The sequence below is a fragment of the Gracilinanus agilis genome, chromosome 5 (assembly GCF_016433145.1).
Source record: "Gracilinanus agilis isolate LMUSP501 chromosome 5, AgileGrace, whole genome shotgun sequence".
Classification (NCBI taxonomy): domain Eukaryota; kingdom Metazoa; phylum Chordata; class Mammalia; order Didelphimorphia; family Didelphidae; genus Gracilinanus; species Gracilinanus agilis.
In genome coordinates this window covers 55,055,318-55,078,330 of record NC_058134.1, presented here as the reverse complement: position 1 = coordinate 55,078,330, position 23,013 = coordinate 55,055,318, and the positions used below count along the sequence as shown (strand labels likewise).

Below are 23,013 nucleotides of genomic sequence, written 5' to 3'. Positions count from 1 at the left end.
ATTGCATCCTGAGACAGAACCAGAAAGAACTTTGGCTGAAAGAGATGAGGACACTGGTCCAGTCGATCTAGGTATTGTTCCCTTGTCCATAAGATCAAGCACGGAACAGGGACGCTAAAAAGCAGAAGATGGCAGGGATGTTGGATTCCACTGATATGATCCCAGTACCTGTCTCACCTCCTCTTAACTGATTTTCTAGGCTTGACCACAGCCCCTTCAGTTCCCACTATCTATTTCCTTTCAGTGATCTCTTCTCTAACCTGACATGTGGTAGTTCCTACACCTGCCTGCCTGCCTCAGCCCAAGCCCAGCCTCTACTGATGATTGGATTTAGAAATCTACTGTAGGCAATCCCCTTCACTTCAAATGGTGCTCATCTGGTCCACCACTAATCCAGTCCTCTGTTCCTTCTTTAAGAATTTAATTTAATTTTCCTTCTTTTGAATACCTAAATGAAACTTAAACATCTAAATTGGACCTTTCCATATACAAAGCAGAACTGAAAAAGGACTACCCATAAAACATTAAGGATTTAACATATATAATTTTTTAAACCTTTACCTTCTAGTATAATTGATACTAAGTATTGATGTAAGGCAAAAGAGTGGTAAGGGCTTGGCAATTGGGGTCAAGTGACTTGCTTAGGGTCACATAGTTAGGAAGTGAAGTGTGTGATATCAGATTTGAACCCAGATCCTCCCAAATCCAAGCCTGGCTCTCTATCCACTGTACTACCTTGCTCTCCCTTTATATATACCTTGCTACCAGTCCTCTGACCCTTAACACTCCTTTTTTCCCATCTATCTGCACCCCATCCAAACTGGGATCATATATCTTATCTAATTGAAGCTGTAGAGCAGTGGTTCCCAAACTTTTTTGGCCTACCGCCCCCTTTCCAGAAAAAATATTACTTAGCCCACTGGAAATTAATTTTTTAAAAATTTTAATAGCAATTAATAGGAAATAAATGAACCCACCGCCATCACCACCCCCCTGGATCGCTGCAGCACCCACCAGGGGGAGGTGGTGTCCACTTTGGGAATCACTGCTGTAGATCTTAGTGGCCCCTAAACAGTGATGTTTCTAATCTGCCATCAGTAAGGTAAGTGTTTGGAATTATGTCATTCATTTGTTCAATAAATATTTATTGAGTATCTACTCTTTGCAAGGCATCATGTTAGGTACTAAAAGAATAATGACTTGCCTTGATCTCAGCCACTTTTTCTTTTTAATTAATAACAAGCCTTCTCGATGCCTTTTGTTTTATAGCACAGACATCTCCAAATTTGCTTCCCTATATGCCACCCAATGAAGATTCCTTTGTAAGAACAATAAAATAGTCAGGCAAAACCAGTGATGATATTAGATGGTGTTTGGAACATGGACCTCTCGACTGAAACCATCCACACTCTCTAGCATAAATCCCCATTAGGTCTAGTGGCACACATCTGCAACATGGCTCATTGGGGCTATGGGCACTGTTGGTCACCAAAGGCAAGACAGAGGGGAAAAAAATCTACTAGTGCTAGAAAGGAAAACCTTAATGTTGAAGGATCAGGAGGGCAAGGAGGGAGCAGCAAGAAGTATATGGGAGGGGAAGTAAAGATGACTAGGGGAATGAATGATGAACATTCCCAGATTTTTCATGAATATTGCATGAATATCTACTTACTGTAAGTGCATTTCCAATAGTATATTCCTTGGATATGACTAGAGTAGATCCATACCAGAAAGCCAAGGCATAGGATGCATATATTAACAGGAAGGCAATGCCCATAGAAATGTTTGCTGAAATAGCTTTCTTTATTCCAATCTTTTTTGCATTTTCTAAATGTCTCTGATACCTAACAGAAATCAAAGAGGGAATAAGAAAGTTAGAATCCAAATGACATTGTGCATTCTGAATCATCATCAGATCTAAGAAGCTGCACGGTTTGAGGGTCCAACTCCCTATGGCAGTGCCAGAGTAGACCTGGCCTTCTGTTTTAAACTGTTCCAACTTGGAATGACTCAGGATCAGAGTGAATATTCTGTACTAGCTTAGACCCATATCCCTTGACCCATACCAGTGCAGAACACTATTTCTGACTCAAGTCTAGAATCTGTCTTCTGACAAATGGGTTCAAGTCTTCTTTACTCCTATATTCAGAGAGCTGCTTTCAGGGGATGAGTTCATCCTAATATCAGGTTAAGGTAATGAGAAACGAGGCCCTGAAATCCTAATGCTATTTTGCAACCTTAAAGAGTTAAAGCTATAAAAGCCCAATTTCTTTCTGCAGTGAAAAAGAATCTTCCCTCCACACTAATAGCACTACACTGAGGCTTTTTCAATATTACCGTATTGTCTCTGTGCCAGAAATAACAAGATAATCATAAGAATGAATATTACATTTGAAATCCTAGTGGGAACTGAGAAGGGGGGCCCCTCTTCTTGAGCTTTTTTTGTTTAACTTACAGCCACTGGACCAGCAAACAGGGGTATATTATATTCCCCAATTTGTGAGATGGAGAAGGAAGTATTCTATTTCTTTTGACCAAAGTTAAATTCTGAAAAATCTAGAACACATGATCCTTGGAAGGAAAAAGGAAGATGAGAGAAAAGAAATACCCCCTTAAGATCACAGAAGGGAAAAAGGGATTGCTACTCAAATATGCCACCATGAATCTGGACAGACCATGTATTAATTCCACAAATATCAAGTAATAATTGAACCGAAGGTGCCAAGAGAAGGTGATAATGTAGATCATGAGGTTTACTGTGTATTTGTGTGTGTGTGTGTGTGTGTGTGTGTGTGTGTGTGTGTGTGTGTGTGGTTTTGTCATAGTAGGAAAAGCTTTGGATTGAACCAGGAGTCAAGGGACCAGTGTCCTTGTTTTCCTTTGACCAATGATTCCCTCTAAGTCTCATTTTCTTCAGTTGTAAAATAAAGGGACTGGAACTAGAGTTATTCACTCATACATTGAGAATTAAGTCCCTGTTACATATATGCCATAGACTACAAAGACAAATACTAAACAGCCCCTGCTCTCTGAGATCTTAAAATCTATTGTTGTATGAGCTTTTCTGGCTCTGAAATTCTATCATTCCTATCCTATGAAGATTGCTTTCTTGATCTTTCATTGAAATAAGACAGATTAAACAGAACAGAATATAATTATTTCATATGAAACATGTTAATATACTTCCCACATTAAAAATTTGGGGTTCTTCAGGAAACTGGTAAAGCAATGCTAGGGTACTTTTAAATCTACTATCTCTATCAAAGATGCGATCTCATCCCAATTTATAGCATTTTTATGTAACTTCGCAAATGAGAAAATCATTTTTCTACCCACAAATAATGTGTCCCCCAAATATTCAACTCATTCTTTTGTTTTAGTTTGTTCTTTTTTTTTTTTTTGGTCCAGTCTCATGATTTCAACTGTTTAGGGGATGGAATTCCATCTATCAGTGCAGATCAGCAACTATTCTGCAATTTATATTCTTAGGAAGTTACTTAGGGCACTAAGAGGTTGGGTGACTTGCCCAGGATCACATGTTGAAATGTATCAGAAGCAAAACTTGAACCCCATACTTTCTGATCTTGAGGCTAGCCTACTATGCCTATACAACACATTAATGTCATCCTTAAAACCTGACCTTTGCTTAGGATCCTGACCCTGAAGTTAGCCTGGATTTCCCAGGGGTAAAGAATGAGCCAGTAACTTCAGCTTCATCATTCCACATCTGCTGCCACACTCATTAGCCCTTCCGGGAAGATCTAATAGCAGCAGACAGCCTGAGTAAGCATCCCAGCCTGAGGGATGGATGTTCCATTATTGCATTCATTTGACTACTTGCTCACCACGACTAAAGGAAGAAGCAGTGATTACCCCAACTTGCTGTGGTCCAAATGAGAGGCAGAGAAGTCTGGGTAGAATACTGTGCTCAGGGAAGCAGGAGCAAGAGAAAAAAAACTAAAACAAGATGTTAGAGAATAGGAAAGCTGGAAGGGAGGCGGATGTTAAGAATAGGAAGAACAAAGACAAGGAAATGGAAATGAAGATTTAGACTGGACAGTAGGAAGCATCTTCCATATACATCTTTCAGGCAGTCTATGAGAGCCCAGACGTTTCAAACATTGAGTGGAATTTTCTCTTGCCTCGGGAAGGTTCCCTGAATCACTGTGAAGTTACAAAAGAAAGTCCTTCTTTTACATGTCCTGGCTGAGATATTGAGTTCAAATGGGGAGTGAATCTGGGAAGTCTCAGTAGAGAATTTTGGAGACAGATTCTGCAGCCCATCTCGATGGTTAGTTCTGATGCTTTTCTGGACATTTTTAGGGGCTGCTAGAAAGGGAAATGAAAGGTAATCAGGGATCTTTGTACCAACCCTGGAAAATCCCCATGGAGTTTCTAAGGATTCACGGGTGAGACAGTATGAAACGACCCACATTTCTGCAACTTGAATTTTTAAAAATTGAATCATATTTTCAATATATTCTGTCTTGCTTAATTATTTTAAAGGAACCCTGGATTCATTTCTTCTGTAAAGCATGAATCATTTTTTGTAAAATGAATCAACCCGCTGCCCTCCCCATCCTCAATTTAGATGAGAGGGAGTGTGGCTAAGAGAAGAAGAGTTCCACATTTGGAATTGGGAGTCCTGGATTTTAGTCCTTGCTCTAATAACTTTCTAGCTGTGTGACCTTGTGCAAGTCACTGATGCTATCTGAGAGCCAGGTTTCTTTTCTGTAAAATGTAATATACTTGTACTAGCTGGTATAATGAGGGAGCTGTCAGGAAAACCATGCTTGGCAAACCTTAAATGTTATGAAACTATGCATTCATAGGCTCATAGCCTTAGATCTGGAAGGGAGCTTAGAGGAGGCATAGCCCAGCCCTGCCACTCTGCAGATGAGGAAACTTGAGCCCAGGGAGGCACCACAGTAACACAATAAGTGGAAAAGCTAGAATTTGTACTCAGGTACTCTGACTCCAAATCCAGTATGCTTTCCATTATACTACACTGATAGGAATGTCTAGGTTTTGTTTGACTTGGTTATCTCAAGGTAGAGAGAGTGCCATGCCCGGAGTCAAGAAGATCTGCATTTAAATCTGACCATAGACATTTACTAGCTGCGTGACCCTGGGAAAGTCATTTAACCTCTGTCTACCTCAGTTTCCTCAACAGTCAAATAGGGCTAATAATAGGACCTACTTCCCAGAGTTGTTGTGAGGACCAAATAATATTTAGTAGGCACTTAAGAAATATTTGTTCCTTTGTCTTCCCCTTCCTTTGAAAGAATACTATTGTTTGTTCATTAGATCTACAAGGATTCTATCAGTGGAGAAACTATTACTATTAGAAATAACCAGCTTGCCAACCCCTCAAAAAAAACCCTTCCAAAAGTCATCTCATTAGAGTGGATCAAGAAAATGCTGACCTTTCAAGTTCTTTGTTTTGTCCCCCGAAGGCTATCACAGTCTTAATGGCAGACAGAGCTTCCTCTGCCACTGCACCAGCCTTGGCATAGGCTGCTAATTCTTTGTCACTAAATGCAGACAGTATCTGGAATAACAATAAAACCCAAATATATTTATCATCTTTGGATTTAGGGAAAATTGAAAAGATATTTTCATTAATTGAAGTTAATTTCTTCTTTCTCTTAGTCTGTTCATTGCCCCAATCACTATAAGGGAGTCATTCTTGGGCAGTAGGAAAGAGAAGCCTAGAAATGGGTTAGAAATGGGTTAAGTCTTTGAGAAGAGAAAGTAAAAAGGGTTTTTATTTTTCCAAACTGATAGTTAAAGAAAAATGGATGAGGATTTCTCATCCAGAAGCATCCGACCAACTAGTAACTGTTTTCCCTATTTTTTATGCTGTTGCTGACTCACAATCCGGTACACAAATAATGGGGGTATCATTCTAGACATCACTGCATCCTCCTCATTCTTCCTACTCTGTCCTTTAAGCCTACACAGAAAGAAAGTCCTGGCCAGGAGCCTAAAGATCTAGTGGGCTACATGGGGGAAAAGTGACAGATTTTGGAATCAGAAGACATAAGTTGTTCTTAATGAAATCCTGTCTTCCTATGTCAAAAGTACCTGGGAGTGGGAGAAGTTTCCAGGTGGGGCCACATGAGGCCATGCTACCAAGTGAACCTTGTTGGTTATGGTCTTGGCATAGTGTGTTTAGATACAGCTGAAGAAGGCAGGCACATAATCAGCTCGCCAAAAAGTTGAGTCTAATGGTTTTACAAAGGAGACCTCAGTTTATCAGGGAAAGTAGGACTCACTCTAATGAGACAGTTCTCCAGAAGAACTCTAAAGAATTATCTTCACTGAGAATCTTACTTTCATAAAAAGTTTCTCTTCTCCTATCAACCTTTCTCCAGCATTCCAGTTAAATTCAAGAAATGATTTCACTTCCTTTTTTCTATTCCAAATAACAACAATAAATAACTCCTGCCCTAGGACAGTAGAACTAAATAATTGATTTTACCTCCTTTTTCCCAATTACAAATAACAAAGATAAAAAATGCTGACCTAGGACAATAAAACTCAATAATTAATTTTACCTTCTTTTTTTCTATTACAAATAACAATGCAAAAACTCCAAATCAAAATAATGGTAACTGCCGCCCTAAGTCAGTGAATCTTAAATCTTTGGTTTTACCTCCTTTCCCCCCCATTACAAATAACAATAAGAAAACAACAATGATAATAATCGCTGACCTAGGACAATAAAACCCAATAATTAATTTTACCTTCTTTTTTCTATTACAAATAACAATACAAAAAACTCAAATAACAATAATAATAACTGCTGCCCTAGGTTGGTAAATCTTAAATCTTTGGTTTTACCTCCTTTTCCCCCATTACCAAATAACAATGATAATAATTGCTGACTTAGGTTAGTAAAACTCAATAATTAATTTCATCTCTTTTTTTCCGATAATGAATAACAATGACAATAATTGCTGATGTAGGCTAGTAAAACTTAAATAATTGGTTTTACCTCCTTTTCCTCCTATTACAAATAACAATAAAAAACAATGATAATAATTGCCAACTTAAGCCAGTAAAACTCAATAATTAATTTCATCTCTTTTTTCCTGTTATGAATAACAATGACAATAATTGTTGATCTACTGTGGGTCAGCTTCCTGGCCTTGAAATGCCCAAATAGCAGGCAGCAAGATATAAGAGAGACAGAATAGCAATCATACTCCACAAAATGAATTATCAGCCTCAAGAATATTGAAAATTGGCTGTAGAGCCTATGGTCAGTTTATCAATATAAATACATGTATTAATTTATTGCTGGGAAAATTGCTTGTGTTATATTATTCTACGTTCTTTTCTCACCAAATCTTAGCTTCCTCTTTATACAAGCAAAATCACTTCATGTTTTCTTAGTATATGTACTGTATTTGGGATGGGCAGGGGATTAAAAAAGGTGTCTAGGCTGTTTTCTCCTGATTATTTCTTCTCTCCCAAAACAAACAGGAGGCGACCTCATCCTAGACACAGACTTGTCTTGGAGGCCATGAATTCCCAGCTTGCAGATCCAGTATTGGGGAGGGTAAGAAGGGTATCCTCCCTCCCCCATTCTCCCGAGCTTAGAGAGTTGTATGAGGTCAACAGATGGAAGAGGCTTCAGGAGCCAAGTATATCCATGATGTTCTGGATCCACTGAATTGAGATTCATTATAGCTGACAGGAGGTAGTCAGAGGATGGATATCTATGCCTACTTTGAAATGGAGAAATGAGCATCCTATGTCCCCCAAAGTGTGCTATTGTATTTTTTTCTTTAAAGCCATTTTTTTTTGTGGAACCAATTTTGGTACCAAAGACCTTATCCTAGGGGCAGTTAGAAGTGGATGGGGCACTGGGGACTGGAGTTATGAAGACCTGGGTTCAAATCCAGGGTCAGATGATTACTAGCTGTGTGACCCTAGGCAAGTCTTTAACCTTTTTTGCCTCAGTTTCCTCAATTGTAAAATGGAAATAATAATAATAATAGCACCACCTCCCAGAGTTGTTGTGAGGATCAAATGAGATAATAACTATAAAGGCTTAGCACAATGCCTCACACATATTAGGCACATTATAAGAATTAGCTATCACCATCATCATTATTATTATCCCTATTACACAAATGTAGAAACAAGTTCAGATATATATCAATGGAGTTTTTCCATAGACACACAGCTATTAAATATGAGAGGGAGAAGTTTAAATCAGGTCTCTTTTAAATGCAAGTCCAGCACCAAGTATTATTCCATTATACCATGTTACTTCAGTACCTGGAAAATGGTACGCCCAATAAATGTCTGTGGAACAGTAATGAATCAGAGAAAAACATACTGAGCCTGGGTCTCCACAGTGTCAGTGAGGCAATGCACGAAGGTCCATCTGTTTCACCTACCTTTGCCCAGACAGCCGCAGAAAGTCCCAGGATAGGGCTGATGGCCATTATCACAAGGGTTAGCTTCCATCCTCTTATGAACCCCACTATGAATCCTGCAAAAAATGTTGCCACTGCTTGAAAGAACATTCCAACCTTGTCACCAATTCCTTCACTGATTTTGGAGATGTCACTAAAAAAAGAATCACACTTGAGTGGTTATGGTCATGGCGTATAAGCAGATGCGTTGAACACAAATACAGTTATACCAGACAAAGGCACATCGCCATTCTTGAGCTCTCTAAAGACTTTGCCTTGACCCTCAGAAGAGAAGTCACATCGAAACCGGGCCAATTTGTGAACAACAGGCAGTAGCTTGGGATGGCCAAAAGAAGGATTCATCTGGTTTGACAGCCTGAAAATGGGACCTTTCATTTTTCTTCTTTAAAAAGTACACTTGGCATATTTTCATGTAATTTATGTCCATCTCCTTAGAAAAGAAATCATATTCTCAAACAAAATTATAAAAGAGTTAGCAGAATACTTACTCTGTGAGCCTTGTGTTGAGTTCTGTGGTATCATTGACATCAAACCAGCCTATTTCTTGTTGTAGAACAGCATGAAAAAACTTTTGCCTAATTTTTTTAATTTGCCGGCCAGCAGCCAAGGTCCAGAAGGAAACCTGAATGTAAGCAGCTATTAGAACACCTCCTCCTAATCCAGAATAATAATAGGCATATCTGAAAAACAACAACAAAAAAGAAGGATGATAATAAAAAGAGCTGAGATCTCTAGAGCACATTAAAGTTTGCAAAGTACACCACAAAAATTATAGTACTGGTACCTCATAAGCCTACCTGGGAGGTAGGTGCTATTGTTGCCCTCGTTTTACAGATAAGGAAAACTGAGGCTATGGAGAGGGTAAATGACTTGTTACATGGGATTGCACAGCTAGTAAACATCTGAGTTGGGATTCAGATAGCCTTTTAATTCAGGAATTTAAAAATCTCATCTTTTAGGAGTAATGTCCAGCATTGTATGGTTTCCTGAAGTGGTCACACATAATATATAGAAAATATATTTTTAAATCTCCTTTTGCCATTTTTTTAAGTTTTGGAGACTGTGTTGCTTTTTTTCCTCACGATGTTAAAACAATTTATATCTAAATATCAGTCAGTTCCAAGGTTCCAAGACAGAAGAGCAGTAAGAGCTAGACAATGGGGGTTGGATAAGTTGCCCAAGTGTATTATGGAAGAATCCTAGAGCAATGTTAGATGTTACAACCCACCTAGGAATTCCCCAGAAGCACAAAAACCCTTGGCTTATGAAAATAAAGTTTATTTTAAAAAGGGAAGAAAGAAACTAGTAGGTAGGATCCTAGCACTATCCAAACTAACTCTCCACCCAACTTCCCTATCCCTAACTATATTCCTACACAAGGTCACACAACTAGGAAGTATCTGAATCCTGAATTGAACCCAGGCCTCCCATCTCTAGGTCTGGCTCTTAATCCACTAAGCCACCTAGCTGTTAACCCTGTGTTATCTTTTCATAGCTTTGATTATCTTTTTTGAAATAATATTCCAGACTCTGTCATCTTTTTTGACCTATGTATTATGTATATATAGGAATGGGCAGATAAATAACGAAATGGTTTCTATTGCAATTTATTAAAGTTATATTATCTGAAGCATCGCAAAATTCCCTTTCCACTCTAATCAGAATATTTAAAATAGTAGTTACTGATAATATTTTTAGTTAGACAAAAACAAATCCAAAGCTTGGTTAAATATATGGAATTTATAAGAATAAATTCTTAAAAGGAACAGTAAAAGAAATATAGTTTTATTACTTAAAAATGACTAAATCTAAGAGATAACAATTCCTGCAAAGGTCCTTTAGCCTGCTTTAATGTATACTACTTTTGATTCATTTGAAATTAGTAGCATTTATTTGTGCAGTCAATCAGTAAGCTTTGGAGGGACCAGATATTTTAACTGAAGAAAAAGGTTGCTTGATCTTTTGAGTTATTTTCTGGTCCTACTAGCGTAAGCATTTATATGTGCCAGGAACTGGGATGAACTTTTAAAAGACTGTTTATTTAATTTGGCAAAACCCCATTAACTTATTCATTTTCTTGCAAAATCTTTTTCATAGATAGTACAAGAGTAAACTTCGACCCAGCCCAAAGAGAATGATCAAAATTCCAAGTGAAGGTGCATGGATTAGGGATTATTATCCTGATTTGTTTTGGTGACTGGGGTGTGGGGGGACTCGAGATTCAGCACCCAGGCGTAATTCTGCCCCACTCTGCACACAGATGGACAGGATTCTCAGTTATGACTTTTAGGGGGGAATGGCACCTGTCATTGATGAAAGACAGCAGGAGTATAGACGAGCGAATTTTCCACCAAAACAGCTTCATGCTATTTATAATGAGGTCAACTGTTCTGGGAAAGGGATGATGTAAGAGTCACATGTACGGTAACAATAAACATGACCCTCTGGTTAAAGTCATTCCAGTCCTATAAGAAGTAACCCTCTCCCCGTGGTCAAACTTTCCCTATGGAAAGGCAGTGGCAGCTACATTTTTCTGAATTCTGGGGTAAGATCAGACTCACCTGCAGGGGCTCCCCAAATCCCAATCTCCAGAGTTTTTCAAAGGAAATATTTCCCTGATCATGATAACAGCAATTCACACAATAGCACCAATGATTCTGCTCAGGGGTCCCAGGGCTACCCACCATCCTTTTCTTCCAGGAAACCAGCACAGTCTACACTAATTCATTATTGTGAAGCCTGGGGTTGAGGCTACATCTTTGCCTACTGAGAGAACAGCAATGCCACTATAAAGTGGTTTCTGCTACTCTGTTTTCCTCTTGCCTCCTTTTAAAAAGAAAACCCAAAAAGAACGTGTGCTGACCCTTAGCAGAAAATAACTAGTCTTTAGAGACATTTCTTGACGAGTAAGTAGGCACATTCAAGAGAACAGGCAGCCCAAGAATGAATTTCACACAGTTGGGTCTTGGGAGCAGGAAAATGGGTATGTTGGGTTGCATGATGGGAATTCAGTGCTCAGTGTAATTTCTCTTATCACTCACAACGGACAGGGATCTTTTCTCCATTTCCAAGCCAAAAATTCAGGGAGTTTATGACTGAGCTTGTAACTATGGCTTGTAAATGACTATGGTATAAAATTCAGCTGACTAAGGGCTGGAGCGTGGCCACTAGCTTGAGGGCCAAATCCAGCATTTCTCCCATGCTCAAGTGGGACTCCCTAGTGTATTGCATAGCAAAAGACATCTGGCAGACACGCAGAGGTACATTTAGAGGGAGACCAGGCTTAAGGCTCTTAATGGATAGAACAATAGAATTAAGACTTGGAAGGAACCTTAGACATCCCCTAATCTGACCCCTTCGTTTTCTGAAAGGGTTCTGGTCTAGGAAGTGGGATGAAAGGACCCTGGAAGACAAGCCTAGATTCCACTCCTAGTTTTGCCCATTAACTATACATGACTTTGGCTGAGTCATTTACTCAGTCAACAAACATTTATACCAAGCAGTGGAATGGGTGGTGGAGATACAAATGTAATGAATAAAATAACCCCTATTTGCAAGAAGCTAACATTCTAAGGGGAGAGACAAGAAATGCACCACGAATAGTATTAGTATATGAAAAATAAATTTAATTAGTAAATTCAGGCAAAACAATTAAATACAAGGGAGTTAGGGAGGGAAGGTGCCAATAGTTGAGGCACTCAGGCAGGGCTTCATGTTGAATTGTATCTTTCATTTTTCTAAGAAATGGAAGTAAGAAGACAATGTGTTTCAGGCATAGGGCATGTGCAAAGGCTTGGAGACAGGAGATGGAATGTTTTGTGTGGGGACTCTTTGAACTTCAGTTTACTCATCTATAAAATGCTGAGGATGGACTAAAAGATTCCTAAAATTTCCTTTTGGCCCTCTTAGTCTATGAAACTGAGGCCAAGGGAGGTTAAATGACTTGCTGAATGTTATCTTCATCTTTGGAACCCTTCTATGCCATGACACCACATACATCTCCTACAGCAGGTCTAGTGTATGTGGATTATTCAGGAGTCTCATGAGGGCACAAACATGAATATATGGAGTAGTCTGAGAGGACTACTTATTAGAAAGCCCAGATAGAAAAAGTTAAAGTCTCAACGCTATCCAGGGATCTAGGAGATTCAGCTACACATTTGTCCTCTTCTCCTAAACGTTTAAGTTCCAAAACAACATTTATACAATTGGAACATTCTCTGTAGAGCCTGAACAACACTAATATTGTCTTGTATACGGCAAGGTCCTTCCTGCCTGCCTGTGGCAGAATAAAATCTCAACAGAAACTAGAGTCATTGGGATAATCACTAATGTCCTAAAATAAGAGCTCTCCCTGTTTACAGATGGAAGTTAATCATTGTCTCTCCATGCTGTTCTGGGCTGCAGCACTGCATCACCCTGTCTTCTGTTGTCCATTCCAAGATTCATTTTGAGATTTTTTTTTCTTTTTGTGGTTGTCTGCAAGTGGGTTTGGCAAGTTGTGAGAGTTCTTAGCTCCCAGAAGTGGAAGTCCCAATACTTGTTGATAAAAGGGGAGGTATGATTCTCCCAAAGGAGAAACAAAGTCTAGGGCTACATTGGCAAACCTATGGCACATGTGCCTGTGTGAGCAGGAGGACGCCTCTCTGTTCCCCCTTTCCACGGTGCCTGTGGACATTTGTCACATGACCTGCCCCTCTGCCCAGCAGCCCAATGGGAGTGCTTCCTCCCTCCCCTGTCTGGGGTAGGGTGGGGGACTCCCATGGGCATGTGGGTTGCAGTTTGGGCACTTGATCTCTAAAAGGTTCACCATCACTGGTCTAGGGCATACTCTACCTGTATGGTCTCACCAAGTATAATGGACATAACACTATCTGTAGAATCAGAAGACCCTGGATTCAAATACAGGCATTGCTCCTTATTACCTGTGTGAACTTAGGCAAGGCAGTTAACCTCTTGGGGCCTCAGTTTTTTTATCTTTAAGTAAGGAGGTTAAGCCAGATGGCTTCTAGGGGAAATCCTCTCTAGGTTCAAATCCTATTAAAATAATCCCCCTTTAAAATATTCTTATTAGTTGAAATGGTAAATTGGCAAAATGAATATCAAGAAGAGTTCCAAAGTAAAAAATAAAGAGAAAAACTCAATCAAGTGTCCTGTGGATTAATTCACCATTCCTGTTATTCCATACACTAAAATCTCCTCCCATAGATTCCTCTCTCCTATATGATGGTTTCCCATTGGCCTTGTAGAAGTCATGAAATGGCTTATTTTTATATTTGTATCCCTAGTGCATATGAAGAACAATGCCTGGCATCTGAGAAGTTTAAGTGTTTAATAAATGCTTTTTCATCTAATCATTTGTTCATAAAAAAAAAAAACAACATGCAGCTGAAAATACCAGTTATTTGCTTGGTAAGCTTGGTCCCTCTCTTTCATTTCTGATTCCATTCCTCTAAAAATAACTATAAGATTAGCCAATACATTTCAGTAGTATTCAACCATGCTTCTTCAGATAGATCTATAATCTTTTTTCTGGATACACCAATGACTCAATTGAAAAGTACTCAGTAAGCACCTACTGTGTGCCAAATATCATATACTGGGGATATAAGCAAAGTGGATGAAGCAATTCTCATGGGTGATGAGCTTACATTCTAAATGAGGGGATAAATATATATAAAAATCTATTGACATAAATATGAAGTGAATAAACACAGATATACACAAAGAACTTTGGAAGGGAGGGTACTAATGGTTGGAGGTATCAGGGAAGACTTGAGTTGCATCCTGAATAGGAGAGATGGATCCATCAAAATAAAATCTCTCACCTATGTTGGTAGGTGAGCTCTAATATACTACATCGCTGTTAAAAGATATGTAGGGGAGTGACCTTTGGAATTTCATATCACAGAGTCCATGTGATAACATCTCTGGAGCAGAAAGGACCTCAGGGGTCATCTAATCCTCTGATGGCCTCATTTGACAGATGTGGAAACTAAGGCTCGGGATGGTTATATGACATGCCCATAGATGTCCTCCATTGTCAGAGCTAGTGTCCTTGTCACAGTATCATATTGTCACCTATTCTGAAATAACTCTTCTATTTCTCAGATGTTCTATTCTGAACCAAAAAGCAATCCTACGGGAAGGAATTACAATCCCAAAGGAAAGAAGTTCAGTCCCAAAGATGGCTCAGGGACAACTATGAGCAAAGAGTTCCTATTTAATATACATGTGTCTATGTGTATATATTATATACATAATATGTAATATATATTATATGTGGGTATATATGTATAAAAACCATCTGGCCCCTAAATATGGAAATTTGTGAACTTTCTGTGGATCTGGTTGTTTAAAACAATCCAAATGAATTCAATTAATGAGTCATTTTTATCAATTAAATTCAAAAGGCTTTTTTCAAAACAGCTAAATACGTCATTCAATTTTCAGTTCAATTCTCACTCAAGATAGTTTGTCTGTGGGGAAAGCTAGGAAGTAAGATCCAGATGAGGAAAATATGGTTCCAGGTGCTATTCATTGCCTGGAAAATGGAAGTCAACAAAGCAATGTTTGAATGATTTTTATTATTGATATTTATTGTTGATAATTTATCACCTCTACGTATCTGAAAAACATTTTGTAATTATTTTAAGAGGTTATTATTCACAATAGCTCTCTGTGAAGGGGGTAAATTCAATAACTTTTACTCCTTGCAATTTTCCATATTCTCATTAATAAGGGTGAGGGTCTAAGAGAGGGAAAAATGATACTCTCAGAGCTTTAAAATGAATCAGTGGAAAAATTGAACTTAGTTTTCACTTGTCTAATCAGATCGTGAAGTTGAATTAGGATTTATTTTCACAAAAATCCCAAGTCAAACAAAATCTTGTCCGCTAATGGAATTGTGTCTATATTAGGATTAAAATTAAATTAAACAGCTATTTATTGGGTACCTACTGTGTGCAATGTGTATAGCTCTTTTGATTTGATAATCCTATTTAGGAGGTATTAAAGATGATAAAAAGCAAAGTCAAATGAATATTTGTCAATAATGATATTTTCATTACTTTGTAGTGTTAATTTTCTTTTATTTTCTTTTTAAAATTCTTAACTTTCATCATATAATCAATGCAGTGTTTTGGTTCTAAGGCAGAAGAGTGGTAAGGTCTAGGCAATGTGTTAAGTGACTTGCCTAGGGTCACACAGGTAGGAAATGTCTGAGGTCACATTTGAATCCAGGCCCTGGCTCCTTATGCACTTAGCCACCTGTCTCCATGTTATTTTTCAAATCAATATTAAATACATAATATAATAGTTTTCTTTAGTTTTTTACATTAAAATATTGTGTTCTATATTCCCTAGTGGCTGACACAGAAATATTCTAGAATATCCTATAAAATTCATGACTAAGTCAAGATGCTTTTATATATTTAATCTCTAGGTTTTCTCCCTTGGATAAGCTACAGCACACACATCTCATTCTCTTGAAACTACATTTATATAAGTACAGTTTGAATACACATATGTTAGCCAATTACCTGGTCATTTCTTCCTCCAGAATTCTGGCTGGATTTAACATCGCCAAAGAAAAATTTACTAAATAAAAAGAAATTAACAGAAAGACATTTTTAAAAGGTTGACCTAAAGACTAGCATTGATAGTTTCACAATCATTGGCTATCATTGTGTACTTACAGTAAAAACCATTCTCTATTTAAAAGCAAAACAAAACAACTGCTTAGAATTTAAACACTCAAAAGCTAAACGTTCTCATTCTCTATGTAAAACTAAGTTATCATTTCGCAAATACATGAAGCAATGAGCTCAAGGCTTTGGGGAAAGATGTTTTTGTAGATCTAGAACAGGGAAGATAAAGCCTTCCTTGATGCTCCTATACTATTTATTTGTGGTCTCTGCAGCTGTTCTTCAAAAAATTTCACAAAGGAATCCAAGAGCATGAGCCAGGTAGGGGCATCAATAGAAGAATGAATTCAACTATCACAAAAAGAAACAATAAAGAATGATTTTATATATATATATATATTTAAACCCTTACCTTCTGTCTTGGAGCCAATACAAAGTATTGGCTTCAAGGCAGAAGCGTGGTAAGAGCTAGGCAATGGGGGTCAAGTGACTTGCCCAGGGTCACACAGCTAGGAAGTGTTTGAGGCCAGATTTGAACCCAGGACCTCCCGTCTCTAACCCTAATTCTCAATCCACTGAGCTACCTAGCTGCCCCCCAAGAATGATTTTTAACTACATTCCTCCTACCATATTGAAATGGTAGCTTTTTTGGGAGAGGGGCAGGAGAGGAAGGTGACACGTTTTTTGTTTTTTTTTTATCATTTTTTATTCCTTATTACAAAGGATGACTCACTAGATAGTAAAGGGAGGGGAGAAAAAATATTCAGAAATAAAGGTGACATAAAGGTAAATTCTTAATAAACAGATCTATTTTAATAAGAGCATTTTCTGGTTTTTCTATTTTTAAATCATCATTTAGCAGAAAAGGCTAATGGTGTGTGATCATACCCATCTCCTACATCAAACAGAGAGAAAGGGATAGAGGGGGAGCTGGGAATGAGAAAAAGCCAATAAATAACCAGAGGATAAAATACCGGATGGAGTCCCTCCCCATTTAGACCTCTATTCAGCATTCTCCTCTCCCTTCAATAATTCTGAACAACATGGAGAAAAAGAACCAGAAGGATGATTTCCTTTTACTGTGACCTTGATTCTGGTCTCGTAGATCAGTTCAACACGGTTCCTTTCACGTATGCACATATGCCAGAGGTCATGTTCTCTGGCTACTGTGGATTTTTTCCAAAAGATAAGGCTGAAATTTATTTAATCCTTCAACTCTTGCCAGATTCTCTTGCCAGACATGTTGCCTGGCATGATTTTTGCCTCGAGACCCTGAGGTCAGTGCACAACTGAAGGCTTTCACTCACTAACTGGACTTTTCATATGCTAATAGGTCTAAATAAAGTTAACAAACTATCTGATCTCCATCATCTGCCCATCTCTGCTTAAATACATGATTATGCTTTGGTGGAACTTTAAGGTTCCTTAGAGAGCCAGCTTCACAGAGAGCTAACTATGGAATGAAAAGTGCCTGGGGTTGGATTCTGGTTTTACTTATATTACTTATGTGCCCATTGGGCAAGTGACTTTAGCCTCTCTGAGCCTTAGTTTCCTCATCTGTAAAATAGGGATATCAATACTTACTCTGCCAGTGTCACAAAATTATGAGAAAAGGGTGTGGTAAATCTCAAGGCACTAGCAAAGTGCATTATTATTCTTATTCTTTCTGCTGTTGTTTGGTCTAGTTCTGAGGGTTTCTTAACTAAATCAGTAGTTAAGTGTGGCACTTGTGCTGTGACAAAATCAAACTGAGAACTGGCTACCTGGGAGAACTAAGAGATCAGCAGGAATTCTGAATCTATGGCATTTTGGAGAACTATTGCAACTAGACCATGAGAAATCTCCATGTTGATATATGGAGGAATCCCAAGTGACCAAATTAATTTGGAGCTCTACTCCCTCCAAGAACTCTGCCCTTCTTCTCTTCCCTACCAAAAGGATCCCAATCTGTTCAGCAACAGTTTTATAACTAGGAATGATTCTAGGAGACAAGTTCTGACGTTGACCTACTAATCTAGGGATTTTACAAACTCAGAAGAGTGGAAAGCAAGGGGGTAACTAAGGATCCCAGCACATCTACCATGACTGCTGAGGTTTAAGTTTTTATATACAAAAGGTGAGGAGTAAGTACCATGGAAACTTGGAAGTAGGGTCTGATAGCATAACCACACAAGATTATAGAGCACAGAGATCTTTCTGGGGGAGGCCATCCTCTTTTTAGCAGCTATCTTATATTTCCAGAACTTTCCTCAGTACCTGGAGCTTTTTTTTTCCCACTCTGGAATTTTTCTCCTTTATGCTAATCCCTTTTGCCCAATGGTGAATTCCTTCTGAGATTTCCATTTTGAGGAGAGACTCAGGTTGGCCATGCTTTATTCCCTACTTTGGTTGTAATGATAATTTTCTGAATTTCTGCCATGATGGTTCCTTCAAAGCTACCTTTCCTTCATGTCCTATTCCCCAACCCATACCACTTACCAGTTTTGTGTGTGTGTGTGTGTGTGTGTGTGTGTGTGTGTGTGTGTTTCTTTCTGCCATTAGAATATAAGCTCTTCAAGGATACGAAATGTCTCTTTTTGCTTACATTTCTATCCAAAGCACTTTAGTTCAGTTTCTGGCTCATAGTAAACACTTAATAATGTTTGTTGGCTTGTCTTCAATATAAGTTTCAATCTGATTATACTTTTTAAAGGAAAGATCTGTGCATCCCAGCTCTAACCATTACAATGCCCATGCTTGCTTACATAGCATGTAATAATTCAGGCCTTTTATAAGTATATTTGTTAACTTCTAGGAGAGTATGAAAATATTCTTAAAATAAGGACCAAATCCACTATCCATCTAGAATAACTTAATGAATCTACATTCATGGAGGGGATTATCATCCTGGCATGTAACCTTTAGTCAAACAAGTCTGGAAAAGGGTCTTTTGTTTTCGAGCACATCGCTTGTAGTGAGTGGGACCATGTTAAAAATGGTGTTCAGGAAAAGTAGGCTATTGGTTTTGATTATCTAGAATCTAGTGATTCCCAAAGTGGGTGCTACCTCCCCCTGGCGGGTGCTGCAGCAATCCAGGGAGTGGTAATGGCCACACATTTTTTTTTTGTATTACATTCTATTCTGAGTTCAATAAATAGTTTCATAATTCCCAGGGGCGCTAAGTAATTTTTTTTTCTGGAAAGGGGGCGGTAGGCCAAAAAAGTTTGGGAATAACTGACTAGATAATTATAGTTGTATCCATTTGGCATGGAAATCCTCACAGAATCATATAGTTTCATGGCACTATTACCACTGTGGTTCTGAAGGTGGGACATTTTATAGTTGGTACCTTCACAACTGAGCTATTTGCCAACAGAAGCAAACCATCGCCCTCCCAAGTCACATTGACAAGAATGGGTTTGTCTCACAAATTACAATTCAGTGTTCAGTCTACTGAGTAACTTAAAATTTTCTTCAGTATTTCCTTCCTATTTGTCTTTCACTAACTCTCCCATTAGTCTGAAATTCAAGTGAAGAGATTATCACTAGTATTCTATATTTGGAATGAGCACAAAAGCCAAATACCCTCTCTTTCTACAATCATACTCAGGACTTCTTAGGCTCACCTTTTCCCTCACCTTGCTGCTACCCCCCCTCTCTCTTCCTTTTTACTTCTTTTCTTGAAAGTTGTTTCACTCTGTCTCCTTGTTGGTTCTTTCACCTCTGTATTTGTTTTGTGGCGCTATTTTAATCTTGGTTGGAGAGGATTCTCACAGTGACACGGAGCAGCTCTGGTTCACGCCATCATCTTGGCTCTGCCCTCCAAAAGTCCTTCCTTTTCACTTCTACCCTTTTTTGAAAAGGTTGTCTATTTTCAGTGTCTCAATGCCTCTATTTTTTTCAGATCTTCAAATCCAATGGACTTTTTTTTCAGTCCCCTTGATCTTTTTGCACCTTTTGATGACCCCTTTCCACTAGGAAAATATTTCTTCCTTTGACTTTAAATTAAAATTTCTAGGTTTTCCTCCTCTTTCTATATTTCTCTCTTCTGTTAACTCTTCATTATTTGACAACTCCTTAATAAAGTTGTCCCCTAAGGAATCTGCCTTTGTCCATGCACTCATCTATCTACACTTTCTTCCTCGGTAATCCCCTTCACTCATGGCTTCAACTATCATCTCTATGTAGATAATTCAAAGTCTGTAATTCTACTTGACCTCTGCTTGGTACTCCAAATCAGAATCGCTATCTGTCTAAAGCACATATCTACTTGGATATCCCAACAGTACCTTGAACTTCACATGTCTTAAACAAAGCTTATAATCCTTTCCTTGAAACCTGAGCTTCTTTCTGATTTTCCTGCATTGTTTTTCACTCTGGTGCCGCCAGTCATCAGGTCTCCTGTGGTTATTACCTTTATCTTTGCTTTCCCTCCTCCCCTTTCCTTCATCTTTTAGATCCAGTAAGTTACCAAGTCTTATTGATTCAATTTTCATGACATTTCTTGACTTCATCTTCTCCTATTCTTATGGTTACTGCCCTGTTAAAAGCCCTCATTACCACCAACTTAGACCACTGCAAGAGTATGTTTTGGGATGTTTCTGAGTGTTCTCTACTTCCTTTGATGAATCTTAGTATTGCCAGGATAATCTTCAGTAAGCCTCTTGAATAAGTTTAAGGTTAAGGTATAAGTGGGACTGGTTTCCAAGGCCTTCCACATCCTGACTCTATCTTGCCTTTCCAGCCTAATCTCAACCATCTTCTTTCACTCAGTGTTCCAGTCTCTGCTCCCTGAATACAGTGTGCTTCATTCGTTTGTTTATAATTCCCTGTGCCTGGAATGTCCTTCCTCACTACCCTGGCCTGATGAAACCCTTCCCTATAAATCATAGCTCAATCCTTTTCCAGAAAGCCTTTTCTAGACCCTCAGATTATAGTGACAAACTTCCTCCTCACTCAAAATGTGATATAAAGGAGACATTTAGACTATAAGCTCCATGAAGTCAGGCACTGTCTTATCTCAACTTTGTTTCTCCTCTAATATTTACCATAAGGCTCTGAATACAGCTGGTGTTTATTCAATTGAACTGAAAATGAGTGCTCGCCTAAATAAGTAATAAGAATATATTCAAATATTAACAGGAATAGGAACTTGGGATCTAGAAACATTCTGGACCACTTTCCAACATTAGTCCACACAGCACCTCAGAGCACAGAAACACAGAAAAGGCACATGCATGAGTGTCTATGTACATGAGCTAGCTCCTTCCAGATCACACAAGACTAGTGTTGATGATGACCTCATTGGCTCTTCCTTGAAAAGGCCTCTATTTGAGTTGGTCCAAATTGCAAATCATTGACACCTTCCAAATAATGTAGATCCAGTTTCAGCAACGATAGCTCACTTTTGGGAAACTGAGGCTCAGAGAAGTTAAGAAATCTTAACCAAAGAACTGAGAAGAAAATCTTTCAGGCCCAAATCTAAATCCAGAGCTTAATGCAATGCCTTGCATATTGGTATCCAACCTTCATTTTCAAAGAGGATTAATGATATCAGGGGGTGATATCTTGACTTGGGTGTGAATTGACTTTAAGGGAGGCAGAGTTACACCAGATCATCAGCCTTATTCTGTCTTCCAGAGTTATCCAAGTCCAATGGCAAGATGTAAGTCAAAAATGGTGGTACATATGGTAGGCACTTCATAAATGTTTAATAATTGGTTGATTATTATTTCTTCTTCTATACTATCCTGCCTCCAACCATATGCCACAAATGGAGTCTAACGAAAAACAGATGAACTAATTTGAGTATTTAAATATGGTAGAAGTATTCCAGTTTAATAAAAATAATTGTGGAATTGGTGAATTTATCAAGGTGGAAATCATACATTGGGGTCATCTCTGAATACTCAATCAACTAAGTTTATCTTTACTCCTCCCTGTACTCCAACCATTTCTATTTATGATGATGTTAGTCTGACTAGGACTTGATAAAACAGTAACAAGTGAACACCTTACTGCTGGTCTGGATTAAAACACTTCTATCCCGATGTAGTGGAATGTCTAATAAAAATACAAAGTATCTAGCTCTAGGCAAAATCTGTAAGGAGAATGGCCAAAGAGCATGAAGTACTGGACTTGGAGTCAGGAAGCCCAGGATTTAATTCCTGTCCCTGGCATTTATTAGTTTAGTAACTATGGGCAAGTTACCATGACCTCTCTGAGTCTCAGGCAGTTCTCAAAGATTTTTAAGTTTTAGATGGCTTTCATTCTGCATGGACAGAAGAAGTTCCCAAACAACAAAATCACAGATCCTTTATACCTGGATATATCCATATCTATTCTTAGATCTGTTTCAAACTCCCTTTCACTATTAAGTCCTCACAGTGAAGCATTAAAAGGATAAAGTCCCGATATGTGTACATGTGCGTGTGTGTATTTGAGACAAACTAACCTCTCATTCTTTTGTTTTTAAATAAAGGAAACTTATTTTACACAAGCAAAATCTCTCATTTATTTTCAGATCTTCTTTGTAGCTATGTAGCTAGATTTCAGTACTTTGGAGGAGTTTTTTTTTTTAATTGGGAAAAATCTTTTAAGTTCTATCCCACCTATAGGGTGTATGACTTTCAACTTTGGTTTCGATTGCCACATTCTATTCCAGATAATAAAGTAATTATTTAAAAGGTTCCTTCCTTCCCAAAACATTTCAAGTCTTCCTCCTAAACCAAATAATATTCAAGTTCTATCAAAATTCATCAAAATGCAAATTCAGAGAAAAATAAAAAAAAATGTATTTGTACACTGAACAGCTTGGAATTTCAAAGGCTTCTTAAAGTGGGCTCTTAAACAGAGTCAGTATTGACTACATCTATGCAAACAAGCTGTGTTCATTGAACAAATCCATCTATTCCATGTCCTCAAATGACTACAGC

General features: G+C 38.3%; 1 protein-coding gene across 1 annotated transcript in view; it reads right to left on the bottom strand.

Moving 5' to 3' along the window:
• LOC123250517 (phosphatidylcholine translocator ABCB4-like) overlaps nt 1-23,013 on the bottom strand; it is a 111,333-nt gene that overhangs the window by 63,230 nt on the left and 25,090 nt on the right. Inside the window, exons 5-9 of the mRNA XM_044679629.1 lie at nt 15,995-16,052; nt 8,942-9,133; nt 8,415-8,586; nt 5,427-5,551; nt 1,673-1,844 (exon numbers count right to left, since the gene is read on the bottom strand). Of these exons, the coding sequence (XP_044535564.1) occupies nt 1,673-1,844; nt 5,427-5,551; nt 8,415-8,586; nt 8,942-9,133; nt 15,995-16,052 (719 nt within the window). The remainder of the gene's footprint in view (nt 1-1,672; nt 1,845-5,426; nt 5,552-8,414; nt 8,587-8,941; nt 9,134-15,994; nt 16,053-23,013) is intronic.